General features: G+C 47.4%; 1 protein-coding gene across 1 annotated transcript in view; it reads right to left on the bottom strand.

Annotated features, from left to right (window-relative positions):
- RUNX1 (RUNX family transcription factor 1) overlaps window positions 1-17,185 on the bottom strand; it is a 245,514-nt gene extending 228,329 nt beyond the window's left edge. The window contains exon 1 of the mRNA XM_044919441.1: window positions 17,128-17,185. Within this exon, the coding sequence (XP_044775376.1) occupies window positions 17,128-17,185 (58 nt within the window). The remainder of the gene's footprint in view (window positions 1-17,127) is intronic.
- Window positions 17,186-19,581: the final 2,396 nt, after the last annotated feature.

Below are 19,581 nucleotides of genomic sequence, written 5' to 3'. Positions count from 1 at the left end.
GGCAACAGTACCCCTTGCCTCTCATCTGCCCCCTCTAGTTAAGAACCACTGATTCAAGATCTCTGAAGGTGAAAAGCATGGTGAAGAAAATGGGAAAAGTAATGAGAAAAGACTAGTCTGGGAAGAAGTTCCTGATATATGGTCTAAATAAATGAAAAAGGGAACTGAATGAGCAGATCCATGGGAAAGGAAGCATAGGAACAAACCTTAAGGAAAAGAATGAAATGACAAATATAAGAAGGCATTTATTTGGACAAAGGATCCACTAAGGAACGTTCCTGAATGGAACAAAGAATGAGGCCCAGCCTTGACAGGATCCGTTCTAGCCGCAGACATGGCTGTGGGCAAAGCTGAGTGTGTCCACATGACTGGGGCCCAGGCCTGGCTGAGGGGGATTTAGCTGCAGATGGGCTTTGGGGGAATGGTCAGTGGTGGTCAGGAGTGCAAGATACGACAGTTGTTCAACAGATACTGATGATCTCCAAATGGAATTAGGAACACATGTATGCAACATCCACCTGCCCAACAGTTCACCGAAGAACATTTTCCCCTAAATTGAGAGGTATGGAGAAAGCGTGCCGGGTGCCCTGGGCTAGCGGTCCATGGGACAGTCTGTGTGTCCACTCAGCTCACTGAGACTTTACCGAGAAAGGCAAAACAGAGATCCTAAGGACAAATCTGCTGCACGTTATGTACCAAACCTCTTCTGGTTTTCCACTAGTTCTTTTTTTTTTGGACAGGATACAAATGGTTTAGCTTTCCCATAGAAAAGGTCTTTTTGAGTTGGTAACAGAAGAATAGAGGGCTTCTGCTGGATTTTGTTTGTTTGGTGTCTTAGAGATAACCCAATAGGAAATGGACTGGACCTCATTATCCGTCCTGTGATTAGGAACTCTCTTGGTCATAGACATTTATTTCTCCATATAGGTATTCAATTTAAAGCACAAGCCAGTCGGGGCACCTGGGTGGCACAGTCTGTTAAGCTTCTGACTCTGTTTTGCTCAGGTCATGATCTCAGGTTGTAATCTCAGGGTCGTAGGATCAAGCCCCACAGCGAGCTCCATGCTCAGCACAGAGTCTGCTTAAGATTCTTTCTCCTTCTCCTTCTGCCCCTCCCCCCGCTCTCTCTCTCTTTCTCTACCTCTCTAAAATAAATAAATAAATAAATAAATCATTTAAAAAATAAAGCACTTTCTCACATGCTTCTCCTTGCCTACTTGCTCAGCTTCCCACAATGGACACCCACCAGACTTTCCAACCCAACACCCTTTGGACAGAGGTGGAACCAGCCCCATGCTGCCTGCTTCTATTTACCCTAATATCCCCACATACTCTTTCCTATCCTTAGCTAATTATAGGAGTTAAGGGGGGAACCAACTCTGAGTAGAGGTCTTAATTTCTTGCTCCCTGCTGTGGTTGTGCGGCTGGAGAGACTACTGCGGCCTCTTCTGTTCATACCACTGGGGCTTCTACACCTCAGCAGTAAGCACAAGGCTGATGGATTTATCCATCTATCTGTTTACCTGCCTATCCATGCATCTATGCATCCATCCATCCATGCATCCATCCATTCATGCAAACATAGTTTCAGAAATGCCAAAGCATATTCAATTTCACTTTTCTATGTATAATTTTCAAATCCTCTTTGGGAAAATACTTCTTCTGCACAACTGTAATTCCTCCCATAATTTCTGGTAGCAGAGTTATTAAAGCCAGCCAATGGGCCCATTGGTCAGTGCAAGGAAGTCATTGTGCAAGTTGTAAGTCCTGGGACATGTGTCTGTGGAGAACGCTGAAGAACAGAGAAAAAGGCGTCCCCACATCCCCATCACACACTTGGATGGACACAGTCTACATTTGCTTCCCGAAGCCATGGGCTACCAGAGTAATGCAGTGATGGCTAAGACTTCTAAGATGCCCATAGGGATCTCATGCAACAGGGAGCATTCCAGTTCTAGCTATTATTTATTCAGTTCATATATGCAGTGCAGTACTTACCAAAATGTAATTGAAGGTTTTCTGTTTATAAATGTATTCTCATAGAGACTCTGAGCTTTTTGAGAAATAATCTCATGTCTCCCTTTTCCCTTTTTTCACAACCCCTGGCAAGGTGTAGGCACTAATTAAATGGTGGATAGATGGATGGATGGATGGATGGATGGATGGACCCTTGAAAGTATCCTCACCTGGTCTTTTTTATTACCTTTCTTCTAGATATCAAGAGTCTTCATCAAAGACATGCTGACAAACCCAATATGGAAAAGGAAAGAAAATGATTTGTTCAAAATCAGGATTCAGAAGTGCAACCCAAGTACTTCAAATAGTTTTGAAACAGCAAAGAGCTCTTTTCTTGTCAATTCACCATCCTATTTCCCTTGATGTTTGTAATTAGAGGACAAGATCGTTCATTTTTAACTTATTCCAAAGGACACGAGTGCCCAGGTCATACCCTCTCTAGAAGACCATCTCTTAAGTATGCCCAGTTTAGTGGTTAAGCACTCAAGACCCCAAACCAGACAAGGGGGTAATCCAGCCATGCCTCTTCCCAGCCGTGTGAACTTGGATGAGTTGTGTGGCCACTCTGTGCTCCAGTCCCCTCTGTGTAAAACGAGGAGACTAACTGTCCCCACTGTATATGTGACAACAGTAATGAGAGTTCCTATTTGTAGGCACTTAACCCAGGGCCTAGTCCTTAAAAAATGCTACATAATAGTACTTGCTCAATAAAACTTGACGTTCCCATAATGCTCTCTCGTCACTTCTTATGGGATGACTTCCTTCTCCTGAATTTTCATCATGGTGTATGCCAGCCCCAGCAGCCTGAAGGCATTGTTCCAGGAGTACCTAATTTTCTCTCCCTTGCCGTAGAAAAACTACTGAAGGCCAGGTTAACAGGCCTGGCTTCTTCAAAAAGTAATCCCAGTCTACCAATTCTTTCTTGTTTGTCCTCAGCAGACTGGAATCTTGGGGGCCTATTGTTTTCTGCTCTCAGTTACGGGGAATATGGTTGAGCACCCTAATTTCAAGGCCCCTGCTCATGGACTGTCAGTTTTTATGGACCGCCTAAATCAGCGTTAGAAGGTGGGCGGAGAGGGGGTCACACCAGGTGGGATGGATACAAACATGTTAGAAAGGGTCCGAATTATCACATCTTTTTATTTCCTTCGACCCATAAGTAACTGGGGAGCAACACTGGTGCTTTGGTTCCCAAGGTTTCTCTGGAGCAGTGGTTCTCAAACAGGGGTGATTTCATCTCTCAGAGGACACTTGGCAATGTCTGGAGACATTTTTGGGGGGGTCACAACTGGGGGAGATGGGGTCACTGGCATCGAGTGGGTGCAGGCCAGGGGATGCTGCTCTACGTCCTACAACACACAAGGCGCTTTTCCTTAACAAAGAATAGTCTGATCCCCAGAGTCAACAGTGGTGAGGTTGAGCGATTCAGCACAGAATTAATGGAAGGCAAATTCTCAGTGCGCCTCATGCCTTTCCCTTACAACGTCAGCACTGAAGGGTCTCGAGCACCTGCCCTGTCATTATGCAGGTGGGATGGGGAGCAAAAGATCACAGTGCAAGGGTGCACACAGCCCGGAGCTGAGACCCTGAGTCAGCCCCGGGATCCTCTGCCACACTCCACGATGTGTCCTTTGCCAGCCCAGCCACCACATCATAGGATGGGAGGGGGTAAGCCAGAGACCTTCTGGCTGGGCTCTGCCTCCCGCCAGCCCTGTAGCCTGGGCTGTTTTCTTAACCCAGCTTTGCTTCAAGTGTGGTTTTTTTTTTTTTATTGTTATCCTATGGGGATTAAAAGCTGTACTTTTCTCATAAGGTTTTTTATTAAAAGGGTTGATGGTGGAAACGTGCCTGATGCATTGTAAGCACCTGGTGAATGTTGGTTGTCCTTCTAGCAATAGAGCAGAGGGCGCGGGATCTGACGGAGCCTGGAGGTGGGGCTCCTCCCTCTCATCCTCCTGCTCCAGAACCTATCAGGGGCCCCACAGAAAGAGTGGTCCAGGCTCATCTACGGCGATGGGCACCAAGGGCCCTTCTCTGCCTTCTACTCCTTCAGGCCACATGGTCTTTATTGGAACATGGAAGGGACAGATGAGGCTGTTTGAAATGATACCAGCTTCTTCTGTTTGAATTATGTGCTCAAGCCTAACCTGACTTCGCCGACGTGGGCAGCTTGGGCCTCAGAGGGGGGCCACTGTATGCCTGGGGGCCAGGATTCCCCAGCAAGAACCAGAGCCTGGCTGAAGGTCAAGTGGAGATCATGGAGGGAAGACGGGGGAGGAGGAGGGGGGAAGGGAAGTGGGGCCGGGGCAGGCCAGGCCCTGAGATGTGTGCAGATGGCTCTAAATAAGCATGCAGGAGCATTTTCTAAGTCATAAGAATTCCCAAAATATAATCTCTAGTGTACACCATGGAGTTTTTATGTCCCTGTCAATTGCACACTCTGCATAAGGAAAGCCAACTCATTTGAGGTAATACAGAATCACCTTTCTAAAGGAGATTTATTAGTTTACTATTATTATTTTTTTTATTGTGGAGAATAATTAGCTTGAGCACCTTTTAATTTGTTCCCATTAAGATGTTTGCATAGCAGCAATTAGAGCCTGGCGGGCTCCCTGCATTCTCTGTGAGCAGGGGCCTCTCCCCATCTGTGAGCAGGCTTTGGGGGGAAACGTAATTAATTCTTGCACCCTTTGCCACGTGGAGCCCAAGGAAAAAGGGAAGGAACTTTCTGTGACTCTGTGGGACTGGTTATAGAATAATCAGATGAGAAATGCCTTTTATACCAATAAGGTTAAAGAGAAAAAGAAAACCTCAAACCCACCTACTTGAAAACAGGATTTGTAGTGATGTCAGAGGACTTTTGAAATTGATAAATGTTTCTGCCAAAGGACGGAGAGACTGTTCTCAAAGACTCACCAGGGAGTGGGTCTCTTGTTCTGCAACTGGCCCCTGGTGGTGTAGACGGTCCTGTTTACAGGAGGGACTGAGGCCACTTCTTGCTGTCAGAGGTGAATCAACTGCTTCCGGGTCGAATTTTTATCTCAACTGTAGGAATAATTGGCTACAAGTGTTTGCTGGGACCTTCACTGAAAACCCTGGCCAGGCTCAGGGTCATGGCAGTGCAGGCTCTGGGGGGCTTCCTGGAGGATGAATTCAGGAATGAGGCCCCTGATGACCAGCCAGATCATTCTGTGGGTTCTTCTGTACCTGGTCCCTGGACATGGACCAGGATGGGGCAAGAAAGGCGCCTGGGACACCAATTTAAGGTGGTGCCATCTCTCAGAGTCATGCCAGCGTGCAGGGCCAGCCTTCCCTGATCCCGAGGGTGAGCACCTCCTTAAGACTTTTTGGAAAGTGCCTCGTTGCCTCAGGAGAGGGTCACCCCTGCTGGACTCCCAGACTGATAGATTAAGACAACTGGCTGGGAAGAAAGACTTAGTGGTGGCTTCTCTCCCCACGTACACCAGCACTTCACTATCGTCTTGGGAACAGGTTATTCCGGCTCACCCTCTGGTTTGAGCACCGCTGGCTTAGAGAAGTCTCTCTTGTGGACTGCCCTGGAGCCACGCGAACGGCTCCCTTGGGGGCGGCTCTGATGGGGAGGGGCCAGGAGGGTAAAAGGAGTGGGTGAGGGCCGCACTGACGCTGATGGGAGGGACCCCCGGCCACTGACTGTGTCCAGTGTCATGTAAGCAGTCCTGGATCGTGGATGATGCCCCCCGCTAAAAGCCACCTGAGGTTCAACCTCCTTTCACCCCCAACACACACAGCATCACCTGCTGCCCAAGGGCCCCGACCAGTCTCTAACACATCACCTGTCAAACCAAGAGAATGGTGACCTCCCTACGGACAGACTGTGGGCTTTGCAGTGAACACCTCCATTTGTATCTGGCTCCTGCATTTACTAGCAGCCTCACCTCAAGCAGGTTACCTAATTTCTGCATGCCACAGTTCCCTCAGTAAAACCGGATTAGAAACAAGAACTCCTTCTCCTAGGCTTGTGCGAAGGATTTGATGAGGTAACACAAGAAAATGCTTGGCGCCATGCCGTGCAGGTACGTAGCTTATGCTCAATAAATACTAGCTTTACTCTGATCAGTTTAACACTGGTGAGCTCAGCCATCTGCCAAGAAATGCTACCGATCATTTCTGTGCTGCTCCATGGTGAGAGAAGTAGACCCAATTGTTCATCCCAGCACGTGGCTAGCTCTTGGCATAGCTGCAGGGCCATGTTCTGGGCTTAGCAGAGGTTACTTTCCTGCCCTAGTCTCTGTCCTGTACACCTTCTGTGGCATTTCTCAGAGTCACACTTTTTACTTACTGACTTCTTCTATGTATCCACCGCTTCATCCATTTTATCTCAAACCCTCTTGCCAACCATGCAAAGTAGGGACCATTGTACCCACTTCACAGATGAGAAACCTGGGCTTTGCAGGTTTGGGGAAATGGCTTCAATTTACACAGGTGGTAAGTGCTGGTGACAGGGTAGAAACCAACCCCCTGGGCTCCCTGCCCTCCTCCCCCTCCCCCCAGCCATGACCCACACCCTCTGGTCAGGCCTGTCTTTCTGGTCTCCCTATCAAAGACAGCTCATTGAAAAGGACCTGATGGTTAAGCACACAGGGTTCCTTCTGGAGTGAAGTTTATGGGGAAACATCAATCGAAGCTTCTAGGTGAAGGTTTGCTTGTAGAAGCTGAGTCCTGGTTAGCAAGATAAGAAATTTGCAGGTATCTGGAAACTTTCTTTGTCAAATTGAGGTATTCTTGTGGGGGGGGGGAAGGGGAGAAAAAGCATCACAACTTGCACTTTCAGGTGTCTCTTATTTCAATTTCTGTTTTTAGGATGTGTTTTATGATGTATATGCCATAATTACACCAGTATAGTAGAGTAAGCATGTCATTTATAAGTAAAAAACTATGCCTAGGTTTTGAAGCATGCTAATTAAGTTTTATTTGTATGTCACATGATCAAAAGAGTTTGGAAACGACTTTTGACTATCAGAAGTTCCTGTTCCCCTACAAAAAGCTTTGTCCAATTCAGTACATCATGGGGAGAAATCCCAGTGGGTTCTCTAAGGTATGCAGATTTTTAATGCTAGCCTCTGTGAGTGTTCATGTGCGCACACGTGCACGTGTGTATGTGTGTGTGTGTGTGTGAGAGAGAGAGAGAGAGAAAGCTGGAGAGAGGAAAAGTATTTTTCTTGAGAGAGGCTACTGGAGAGTCTAAGTGCTTTGAATCAGGAGTGTTGTGAGGACATATATCCTTGATGGAGTTGTAGCCTGGGTTCAAATCTTGTGGGAAGACAGCATTCTTCCACTTCCAAGGGTTCTTTTTGGCAGCCCAGGCCCAAGCCATCTTTCACCCCGCTGGGTGAATATGCGCGCTTGCAGTTCCTCTGATAATTCAGATTTCACCAGAGACACTCTTTCAAACCAACCTGGTTAACCCTAAAATTGCTTAAGGGGGTGGCGGGTATGTGGTGGGTAGCTTAGCTAAGGCATTGATGGGTTTATTGGGTAAAAGAGAACATCCAGACCACAGGGTGGGTGAGAACATCCAAATCACACCAGGGCGGGCAGAGGAGGCTCTTTTGACGGCAGCTTCATTCCTAATGTGCTCCTAAACTGCGGGCTCCATATAAATGGCTCTGCTTAAAGTTTCCCCACAATGAAAGGGATTTAGCCTGTAAATGCTGATCAATGAAAAGAGCAATTAAGGAAGATTAAGAGAGGTGTCTGCTAATCATGGAGACTCCCAGGTGGAATCTGCTACCTATGTATGTCCAGTGTCTGCAAAACGCTAGGGGACAGGAGCCCAGCAGATCCAGCTCCTGGTTCTAACTCAGGTGCTGACCAGCTGTGACACCTTGGAAAAGTGAATGTCTCTGGGGCCCTAGGGCTGAGTGATGTCTAAGATCACTCCAACCAAAATATACATTATATATTATGTGTTACATGTTACATACTATGTATCATATGTAATACATACAGTTGTATTTAGAGAGTTATACAGTTAGTTAGTTTCAAATGCCAACTGAAACTATATAGAACTATCTCTATAGAACTACACACACACACACATAACCTAGAAAGCATTATACAGGACCCTGTCTCATAGTTTATTTGTTATTTAAACAGATTCACGCACCTCTCTGATACAATGATCTCTTTGTTTTGAACACAACCCAGAGAGAAGTGGGAAGTGTAATGGAGGCATGGATTCTTTTTTTTTTAATATGAAGCAATGATGTAGGATGATTGACAGCTGAACAGAATTTCCATTGTTGTCATTTGTACATCTTTGCATGACCCCACCCCCTTCACAGTCCTAGTATTTGTTTAAGGTTGCTTAATAATTGCCCCTCTGCTCTAGAACTTTGGGAGTAATAGCCATTCTGATCTTTATAAACAAACAGTATGTTCAATAATAATGCTGTTGGAGCTTGAGTTTCTGTTCACACCTGCCAGGGCCCATGCGATGTCATTTTCCCCCATTCCCGCCACATTATGTACACCAGCCTGTAAAGGGCTGGGACGGGACAGAAGACTCCCGAAGCATAGAGCTATTTTTCCTTCCTCACAGGTCCTCCAGACCCTTGGATGGGCTTTATACATATATGCAGTTTCAGATTTTTACAGATTATGCCCTTGCAAAGTGGGTGAGTGTCAGGTCCAGCTGTGACTGCCGGGAGGGGGAGGGGCCGTGGTGTGAAATGAGGGGCTTGGTGCACATAGTTCAAAGGGCAGCAGAAGCTATGTGATAAAGGGCAGCAAACTGCGGTTTGTGCTAAAACTGCTCCCGGAAAAAAAAAAGGCCCCCAAACCAATGTATTTCAGTTTATCTCCATTCCCTTTCACACATTTTGAGGCTAACATAAAAAATAACCATTGAAGGATATGCATGCTAAAATTTTTTGCATAGCAAAAGGAAATCGCTTCTACTTTGATCAATGCAAGAGCAGCTCTGGCAACCTGTTTGGTCTCCCTGAGAAGGCTCGCCCCAGGGTGGCCGCGACCACAGAGTATCATGCAGTATGTTCAGGATTCTAAGTGACTCGTCTGCTCTTTTAAACCCACCCCTATCTGGCAAACTGACCACTGCAGTAGTTTCTAGCCATTTCTTTAAGATCTAATCATGAAAAAAGAATGTCTGAACGAACCATGAGAGACGATGGACTCTGAAAAACAAACTGAGGGTTCTAGTGGGGAGGGGGGTGGGGGGATGGGTTAGCCCGGTGATGGGTATTAAAGAGGGCACGTTCTGCAGGGAGCACTGGGTGTTATACGCAAACAATGAATCATGGAACACTACATCAAAAACTAATGATGTGATGTATGGTAATTAACATAACAATAAAAAACTAAAAAAAAAAAAGAATGTCTGAAATCCTATACATTTTCAGAAGAACTGAAGTGCTGCTCAGGACTAAGATAGCTCTCAAGGACAGGGAGAGACAGAGGTTTGCTTTTGGTGCTCCCAGGCTATGTCGATATATTGCCCATCTTATGATTTCATTCGCCGTCAGAGATCAGAAAAGGTTCTTTTTAGGAGTCATGGTCTCTGCAGAGGACATCCCAAACACCAGGAGTAAAAGTTGGACAGTTAGCAAGGAAGGTAAAGTAGAAGCTTTGCAAAATGTCAGAGCCATGTAACTCTTGCTTTCAATGGACCAGGTTTCAAGATTTGGCAAGTCATGTCCTTGATTCAGAATCAGTTTAGCATGGGCTGCGAGTTGACACAAAGAAGCATCAGTTTTGAAATCAGCAGAACCATTGGCCAACCTAACGAGCCAACTAGGATTTCTATTTTTGATGACCTTTTACATGTGGGCTCCCTAAACTGCTCATTGTTTAGAAGGAAGACCATGTGAAAAGATACATAAGGACCATGGGCCGGGAGGACACTGGCCCACACCAAATCAATGATTCTCTAAGTGCACACCTATCTTATGGCACAACAAGATGAAAGATTTACATTCTTTCTTATTTCAGGGAAAAACTGAATAAAGAATTTTTTTTTTTTTTTTTGTCTTAGGGAGGCATTGACTTGCAGGGAGATAGCTTGGCATCCCGACTGAGGAAGTAGACAGGGCCCGTCATTACGAAGCAGAAATAATCTATCACTTGCAGAAATACAAGGTGTGAATAAATGCTCTATCTCCTAGATAGAGGGCTATTATCTGCTGTCATATTTCCATCAAAGATAAACATATCTTGCAGTAGAGTTAAGGATGACAACTTAAAAAGAAAAAAAAGTTCCACTCAAGAAATTCCATAGAAAAGAATTCTCTTAAAAAAAAAAAAAAGTTGTGGGGGATTGGACCGTGGGGTTTTGAGAATGCAGAAGAGCAAGGGCCAGGGAAAAGCGAACTATTTCCAGTTACTGACCGATACGTCAGCCCCAAGACCAGGTGGGGTGGCTCTTGGACAAGCAACACACCCGTGGGCTGAGGCTGTCTGCATTTCTTCTCTCACAGGAGAGGCAAGTGTGATTCTGCCTTCCACAAAGAACATAGGCACGACCTTGACTCCATGTAACTAGCTCCCGGCCCCGCCGCATCCCATCTCCTGCCTCTTTTGCTGTCAGTAAACCAAGAATAAACATCACCTTGCCCCAGCCTCAGCTTGCATCCACAACTTAAAGAGTTCGGGGTTTCTCTATGTGTATTTTCAAAGCACTGTTGACAAGGAAAGTGTTGGGACAGATGTGACGGGATGTCATCGGGAAGCAGTCTAGGAACCGTTTTTGCTGTCATAGGAGATGCCGCACAGGGGTCCAGCTACCTTCCCCTCTGCTTTCCTCTGCTCTTAGGGCAGGACAAAGAGGACTCCTCTGCCCCAGGCACCTTCCAGCCAGAGGCCTTGTGACATGGGTCTGGCCTACAAGATCTATAAGGGGAAGTTTGCAGAGACGGGCTTCCTTTCCTGAAGCAAAAGACAGCCTCATGAGGGAAGGGATTGAGGCCTCACATCTCCTTCCTGCCTGGACAGATCTGAGGTTCAGGCCAAAACACAGGAGCATCCCGGCCCCACCAAACCAGCCGTGGGGCCGTACTCCTGGACGGCCTGCCGCAGGACACAGGCCAGTACCCGGCTGCTCATGCCACTGGAGGCAGAGTTTCCTAACAGAATTCTCACTGATAAACCCCAGCAGGAGTTTACACTTTTTTATGTCACTGTGGTAAAATGCATCCTTGCAATCATATTTTGGATCCATGGTTTATTTCTCTATCTTAGCTCCTCTCTCCCTTCTGGGGCATCATTTCATGTTGTCAGGAGACTAGAGGGGGAGAAGAAGGGAGAGCGAGAGATTCACAAAGCTAAGAGAGCATGAGAGTGTGTCTCTCTGACAATGGCGGGGGTGGGGAGGCGGCAAGCCAGAAGAGTGACCAAGCAGACTTTTCCAGCATGCCAAAGGTTACTTGAGGCTTTTGAGTTCTGTTTTGTGTACCAGGAACCACCCATAATTCTCCTAAAGCACTCCCTGATTATGTTCAGGGCCTGCAAAACTCTTAAAAGAAATGCTCCCTTTCCACCACTCTGGGCCATCACAGCTATGACATTTTTTGGCAGGGAAGAGACACGCCAAGGAAGACACGTGGCCGAAGGCTTATTTTACTCAGCAAAAAGGCTAACGCCAGGGATTGGTGGCACGGAGGAGGAGGGACCAGAATTGCTAGGAACGTGTTTTGCAGATTATAATATCTGTTCAGGTGCCAGAGCAGCTTCTGGAGGATTCTCTAAAGAGTAGGAATTAGAGAGAAGATTTTTTTGAGCCAATGTGGGAAGATGCTTTGCGTGTGTGAAATGGTGGGATGACCGTTTCCTATCTGGAAGTAAAATAATAATAATAATAATAATAATAAGACCCTTCATGTTGCGAAGCTAAGAACATGTGTATGTGCTCCATGGTGGCTCTCTGATGCGTTCGAAGATTTCAAACAGGAGCTCTGTACCTCAGAGGCAAGCACGTCTAGAATATCACCAGCCCCTTTTGTAGAACTCGAATGAGACTCAGAGACATTTAATGACTCATCTAGGTCACTAGGAAGCTACCTGAGAAACTGAAAATGAGCTCGAGCTTCCTGTGCAGGCCCCAGCTCCCTCCCCCAACCAGAGGGGCAGCCCGGGCAACTGCTTTTCTGGGCTTTGATAAAGTACATGATCAGAAATGTCATGAAAGTTACGGAAATAGGCAGCCTCTCAGAGGCCTGAAGGACTTGCGTGTGGTCCTAGGGCGAAAGGGCTTTTTCACTAAGAAGGACCTGAAGGAAAAGAAAGCTGCACCAGGACTCTCAAGGAGGAGAAACATCGCTCAAGATTGATGTTGCAACACACCCCAATTGGCCTAGATACTTAAAAGCTACGCTTGTTCAGTTGAATTGTATAAAGGGCCCAGGCTCTTCTTTGGTCCTCTTTGTGGGTACTTTTGAGTAAAGCAAGGGTGACATGCCGGTAAAAAAAAAAGCCATCAGGCTGACTTACTTAGCACCTCCCATGCTCCACAGGGGTTCCTGCCGCTTGACCTTTGCCCACGCTGTACCCCCCACCTAGACCACCCTTCCCTCGCCTCAGGGTTCCCACCCTCCACCCTTTCCTCAACTCCTGCATCACCTCCTCCAGGGAGCCTCCCATAGTGTCCTCCGGGATGCCGAGACCGCTCCTTTCCCAGAGTGTCATCTGAGATAATGTGGATAGCCAAGGCTAATATTTCCAGCCCATTTCTGTGATTGTGCTAAGCACTGGACATAGGTTACTTAATTCAGGCCACACAGCGACTGTCACAAGAGGTACCACTGTCCACGTTTTATAGACTAGGAAACTGAGGCTCACTAGAGAAGCTGCTTGGCTAAAGTCAGAAAACTGGAAAAGTGAAGTCCATCATCATCGGGCTGTCCATGCACGCACCTTTTTTCTCAGCCCTCTCCCTTCTTCCAGTGCTCCTTGTTCTAAACCCCTGGGCTCTCTCCTCTACACGGAGCCCAGCCAAGCCCTGGTTGCTCTGAAAGTATCTGTGTGTGGCGGCCTTGGAACCTTCCTCTGCCCCACATCAAACCCAACCTCGCTTTCTCAGTAATGGGGCAAGTCCTTTCTGAGCACACATTTCAGGTCTATTTCAAGGGAACAAAGGACTCTCCCAGCTACTAATTTCAATCCAAAAGCTATCAAAGGCTTCTTGCTGTTTAGCTCCCACATCAGCAGCCCTTTCTGCAGATGCTTCTGTTACTGGTTGCTCACTAGGCCTGCACTTGGTGTGTGAGCAGGGGTGGGGCCTCTGGTGGCCCGCCATTCCCCACCCCTCCACCCGCCCGCACTGTGTCTTGGAAGGATCTGAAATATGGGACAACCCTGCTGGAGGGAGCAGAGCCAAGGCATGGCTCCTTTTGGGGACAGCTCTCTGCTCTTTTAAAGCTTAAACATTTCAGAATTGCTTTGTCATTTTCAAAGGTTTGTTAGCGTGCAAAGCAAAGACACGGCAAAGGGTATGATTATGAGTTTAAATGGATTTTTAGCACCTTTTTTTTTTTTCTCAGTTTCAAAATGTGTGGACAGTTTCAAGATGCGAGGCTCCATTTTGTACAGAGGGGGCCAGGGTCTGATTCTTCAGCATCCGGGAGAGCACCCAAGGAAAAGCACAGTTTCCTTGTGAGCCAGAGGGAGTCAGATCTGCTAAGACGCATGTCGTGGGCTGAACCACGTCCCCTCCAAAATTCCTATGTTGAAGTCCTAACTCCTAGCACCTCAGAATGTGACTGTATTTGGAGATGGGCTTTTTACAAAGGTGATGGCTGTTAAAATGAGATCATTAGGGGCGGGCCCTCATGCCATATGTCTGGTGTCCTTAAAGGAGGGGACACTGGGACACAGACATGCCCGGAGGAAGACCACATGAAGACACAGGGAGAAGCCCGCCCTCCACAAGCCAAGGAGAGAGGCTCAGAAGAAACCAATCCTCCCAACACCTTGAAGCCTTCAACAAATAAAGCTCCACCAGGATTATCCATGAGACTTCTGGCCTCCAGCATCAGGAGACCAGGCATTTCTGATGTTGAAGCTACCCGGTCTGGGGTACTTTGTTACGGTGGCCCTAGAAAAACCACACCGATTTCACACATTGCAAACTACGGATGCCCAGTTTAATCTATGGCTCTCTGTGATCTGGACTCTTCCTTCGGTTGAGCCAGAAGTGATGCTTACAGTGGAGCGCACCTTATACATTTGGGCTCGGATTCTGCCATTCCCTTTGAAAGCCACCTCCAAGAAGACAGTAGTGAGTCAGCCTCGCTGAGATTTCTACCTGTGGTTCTAGGAACTCAGAGGCATATTAGCATTCAGGCTTTGCATAGACCACTAAGCCACTTCTAAGAATGAGGCTACCTGAGGGATTTTGCAAAAGTACGTCTGTGCCACCGCTTTTCCTTTCCACACCTACCACCGCGCTTCGGGCCGGCACCTCGCACCTCATGAGAGGATGCACATCAGGGTTGTGCAAGAAAGTCGTGTCGCCAACCACGTGTGTTCATGCCAGGCAATTTTAATCACGTCTTACCTCGTCCCCGAGGCAAACGAAGCGAGCGCTTGGCACGGTGTGGTGGGAAGAGCGTGGCGCTCTCTGTGGTAGACCACAGTCACTTTGCATGCCTCTCACCGACTAGGGAACCGGGCTGTGCTTGGTCCCCCAGCTCTCTCTGTCCCGGCCACGTTTCACATGCGTACCTCGCCCAAAATGAGTTATGGGTTTCCTTCTGTGAGGATTGCACGGACTGATAAAGTACCATCCCAGGAAGAAAACAAGACGCCGTTTCCCCCTCTAGGTCCTAGCTGCAGCTGGGGAGGGAACACTCGCCATAAATTATACAAAGCACGAAGTGACCAGGGGGCTGAGCACTGCTACGGGCCGATCTACGGGAATAGGGTTAAAACTCTGAGAGGGTGGTGACCAGATGGCACCAAGAACAATGACATTTTGCCACCTGTCTGGCGCCACGGATTGGGGATGGCTAATCCAGACAGTGTCAACCCTCACCTTGGTGGGTCACCTTGATAAAATTAACTGGGGAAATTGCCAAGATTTCACTTGAAATGCAATCTCCATATGATATTATTAAGGTAGAGATCATAAAAGCCCCAAGTTCCTTTTCCTGAGACCAAGGCGTGAACAAGGCCTTTTTCCATGAGGCCTTCTGAGACTTGATTCGGGTGTCAGGGCTGTCTCCACACCGCTCCCCTGAAAGCGACCTGCCCCTTGTTCCTAACCTGGGGCGGCCCAGTGACCTCCATGAGCACAGGCACTGTGGCTCTGTGTCAGGCCTCGTTCTGTTTCCTGGCATTTGAGCAGGTCCCCGTGTCCCTTCACTGTCCCTGCTGTCCGGCCAGTAATGAGCGCTTCGAAGGCAGCCCCGCACAGCGCACAGAATCCCATCTATTGCCCGGTGGAATATTTTCCAGCTTCCTGAACCTGCCTTCCTGAGTGGATAAACTAGGAAACAATAATGGCCTGGAGGGTATTGAAAGTGGAACAAAGTCAGGAAGATCTTTCTGTCTGTTATTCTGCGACTATTGCTTCCTTTGCTTGTCCATGGCCTGGAGGAAATGCAGCCGGGAGCCATCCACAGCTTCTCACCAGCGGCCGGTCTCTCTGCCTCGGGAACCCGGCGCTGCGGCAGGGACAGTGACTCACGCACATCGCATGATTCAACTTCACTAAAATGTCCTCAGCCGCCAGGAAAGACTTGCAAACCCTCTAATTTGAAGCTTTGAATCAGTTAATGACTTGCTCTCTTCCCCTCCTCCTGAAGTCCTCCCCCCGACCCTCAACATGCGCGCGCGCACACACACACACACACACACACACACACAGCTTTGTCAAGTTTTTAAATTTCAGGGACCCGGAAACACGGAGGCTCTGCGGCAGTCATAATAGCATTGTTGTGACAAAGTGACTGGCAGCGCTGTGCATTCCCCTGCTCATTTGGCTGTATGAATAAATAATGAGTCACAGATACTATTTGGGTGCGCGCGCGAGAGGTTGTAGCCAGAAAATTAATTACTCCCCTGTCCCGTCCCACTCCACGCAGGCTCTGCCAAACCATGCAGCCACATTTCGCAGGCGTTGGTCAGAGTGCGTGCCCCGACACACAGCCATGCCTTCATGACATTTCTATGTTATTATTTTTGTTTGTTTAAGCACGGCCCTCTTTCCTCACCACAGATACACAAAAGGACATGCACACACATACTCATACCCTCCTAGCCGTACCTCCGACTACAGCTTTGCACATTTTTCAAGAGGCCGCTTGCAAAACTGCAGACAGGTTTTCCACACTGGCTGTCCCTATTAAATGGAAGCGCACAATCTAATGACCCAGAGCCGCGACACTTGGCTTAGGAAATTTCTTCATTGCTCTTTGCGAGAGAGACCTCTGTACAGGACAACTTGCATTTTTTTTTTTTTTTTTTTTCCTGCCCTGAAAGACGTTAGCTGTCTCTGTGCACAGCGAGGCCCCATCCTGGTGGTTTTTAACCCAGACGAATCCGCCTGTCTCCTGTACTCTCTGCCTTTAGGGGACAACCGAGCTGCCTGTCGCTTTGCCCCTGAAGTCCCCAGGCTGGTCTAACGTGTGTCTGGGCGCCCGGCCTCCACCCCCACCCCGCACTGGCACCCGCCGTCCTGGGCGGCTGGGCATGTGCCCGCTAAAGCCCGGGGCCGGCTGCAGGGTGGGCTCCGTGGTGTGCTGAGCTCAAGACCCTCAGCCACAGTCCATGCAGGCAAGGGGCAGGAAAGAAAACCCGGGGAGCTTCTCGCCAGCTTTCTAATCTGTCCGACTTTAATCAGGAGCAGCCCAACTTACTTGCACTTGACAAAGTTCTCACACACCGACCGAACACTTCAACAGCTTAGCTAAGTATTTATTAAAACATTTCTGAAGAGCTGCCGTCTGATGAATAAGTAATCCAATAGCCTTGTAATCATACGCCTGGGTTTGAGTTCTTTCCACAAAACAGACGGGGAATCGGCCCGAGATACATGCACCCGGTTACAACAGGCTGCCATTTCATTATCTGCAAAGCTGAACAAAAGTAGGTATCAAAAGACCAGAGTGTACTCACCTCTCATGAAGCACTGTGGGTATGAAGGAAATGACTCAAATATGCTGTCTGAAGCCATCGCTTCCTCCTGAAAATGCACCCTCTTCTGAAGGCGGGGGATTCAATGATTTCTTTCACCTTTGGAGTGAAAACCAAGAAAGGTCACTGTTGTCACCTCATGCCCCACCATGGCTCCCTGCATCTCTTTTTTCCCCCCATACCTCTGGGGCTCCCTGAGCCCTCTGAAAAATGTACCTTTGTGAAAACAAATATTCAAATTGTTCAAGATTTAAAAAAAAAAAAAAAAAGCGGCGTCTTGGCTGTGGGTTGGTGATGCTCACCACTCTGCGAAACCCTGTGGTTTGCAGTCAGTGTGATTCGTCCTGCTTGCTGACCACTATGCCGGGCGCAGTTTTCTGACACTGCCAGCCTACCCAACTTGTGGTTCTGTGGTTGTTTATGAGGCCCAAAGAAGTTTTCACACAACCCAAATTACAAATTTAACTGTTCCCCTTTCCACAGCCCATCTTAATTGGTTCTTGCCAATCATGTGACTTAAGTGATGTCAATTATTTTTTTATTTTTTTTTTTTTTACTTTCTGAGCAATGCCCTTCCTTCCCCCACCTGCCCTCCCCCAGGCTGTGCAAGAAAATAGCCGAGGAGAGTTTGCAAGAGAGGGATGGTAGAGAAAGGTGACTCAGTCTCTTATTATATCGATGGTCTTTGCTGATTTAGGACAACTTGGGTCCTGTTGTTGTTATTTGTGGTTTTTGGAACTACTGATTATTTTGATAACAATTTCATTGCTGCTTATTCAATAGTAATTCAACCCTGGCATCAAGCTGCTGTTCAGCCAGGATGTGGATCCCATCACTTAAGACGCTGGGCATCCGCTCAGGAGAATCCAGCCCTTGGTAAAGGCTGTAACAGCCTAAGTGAAACTATAAAAGGAAAAACAGAATAAAAGGAAATGTTTTGCGGAGTGTCTGACCCCTCAAAGGGTCTAGCAACTTGCTGATACTGTAAAGCCGAGAAAAAAGGGGAAGCATTTGAATTTTGTGATGAAAAGACTGCTATAATAAAAGCAAAATTATGCGGTTTTATCCCTCCTAAATGAACATCTTTTCAGTAAAGAGATGAAATCAGAGTTCTCTCTTATGCACACACTGAAATTAGGAGTCTAAAGGAAAACAAAGAAAAGAGACATCCTGTATTTTGAGCCAAGGCAGTGGCTAACCCGAGACTGTTTATTTTTTGTTTTCACCTGTGGAAGTTCAGTGCCTTGCCTTTCTCTACTTCAATAGGCATTGACAAGCTAATTCAGACCTGTAGGTAAAGCTCAGTGTAGCTCTACGCTAACTACACTTTGAGTTCGGTAAGAAGACTTCATAGCAGATGGAGGAACCAGAGGGGATGCTTCTCTGGAGCAAGCCCCTTCTCATGCGACCGACCAAAGAATATCCCATAGCTCATCCTCTACCTTAGGAAGAAGACATGCCCGTTTGGAGGTACTAAAAACGGGGTGATCTTGCACGTGGGCACACATACTTATTTCTCTTCCTTTCTTGTTGCTTTTAAGTGCTAACAAAGTATTGTGCTTTGTGCAGTTCCAAGACAAAGAAAGATCTCCTTCCCTGATTTATTTTTTTATTAACTTTGCCATTCTCCACATATATCCTCCATGGCCCCCAGTACATACTACATTTCTTCTCTTTTTTTTTTTTAAAGATTTTATTTATTTATTTGAGAGAATGAGATAGAGAGAGAGAGCATGAGAGGAGGGAGGGTCAGAGGGAGAAGCAGACTCCCCGCCAAGCGGGGAGCCCGATGCGGGACTCGATGCGGGACTCGATCCCGGGACTCGATCCCAGGACTCCAGGATCATGACCTGAGCCGAAGGCAGTCGCTTAACCGACTGAGCCACCCAGGTGCCTGGAAAAGACATGATTTTTACTTACTCCTGTTTTGACTAAGGCAGGAATTGAAACTCAAGAGCCTGCTGTCTCCCAGACTGGTGCGAGGTTAGCTTACCAAGTGTTGACACCTTATTAATATTTAAAAGAATAATAATGTATGTATTCCTTGTATGATATTTATTAATACCCAAACACGATGCATGTTTCCTGTTGCTTCTCAGTGCAAATCCCTTGTGGGAGATAATCAAGCCTATGTCCCCGTGCTCCCTGATAAACTCAAGTCTGGGTTTGACCCCACGTCAGTCTTTTTTCTGTCTTCTGTATGTACTATTCCCTGGAAGGGTCTTACGAGCTGAATGCCGTAACATGCAGCTGCCCCCTCAGAGCTGGCTCAGACTTATTAATGACTTAGCAATTCAAGTGGTGACACAGATGAATTCTGATATTTCATTTTAGAAACTCCCCAGATGCTTTCAGCCTTAGGTGTCCAGATGCTTGAGAGGAGGCTCTGGATGTGTCAGCGAACTGCCCGCATTCTTGGCTTGTCTCTGTGGGCCT

The sequence above is a fragment of the Neomonachus schauinslandi genome, chromosome 1, assembly GCF_002201575.2.
Source record: "Neomonachus schauinslandi chromosome 1, ASM220157v2, whole genome shotgun sequence".
Taxonomy (NCBI): Eukaryota; Metazoa; Chordata; class Mammalia; order Carnivora; family Phocidae; genus Neomonachus; species Neomonachus schauinslandi.
The sequence above is the reverse complement of the archived record's forward strand: the minus strand, read 5'-3'. Positions and strand labels throughout refer to the sequence as shown.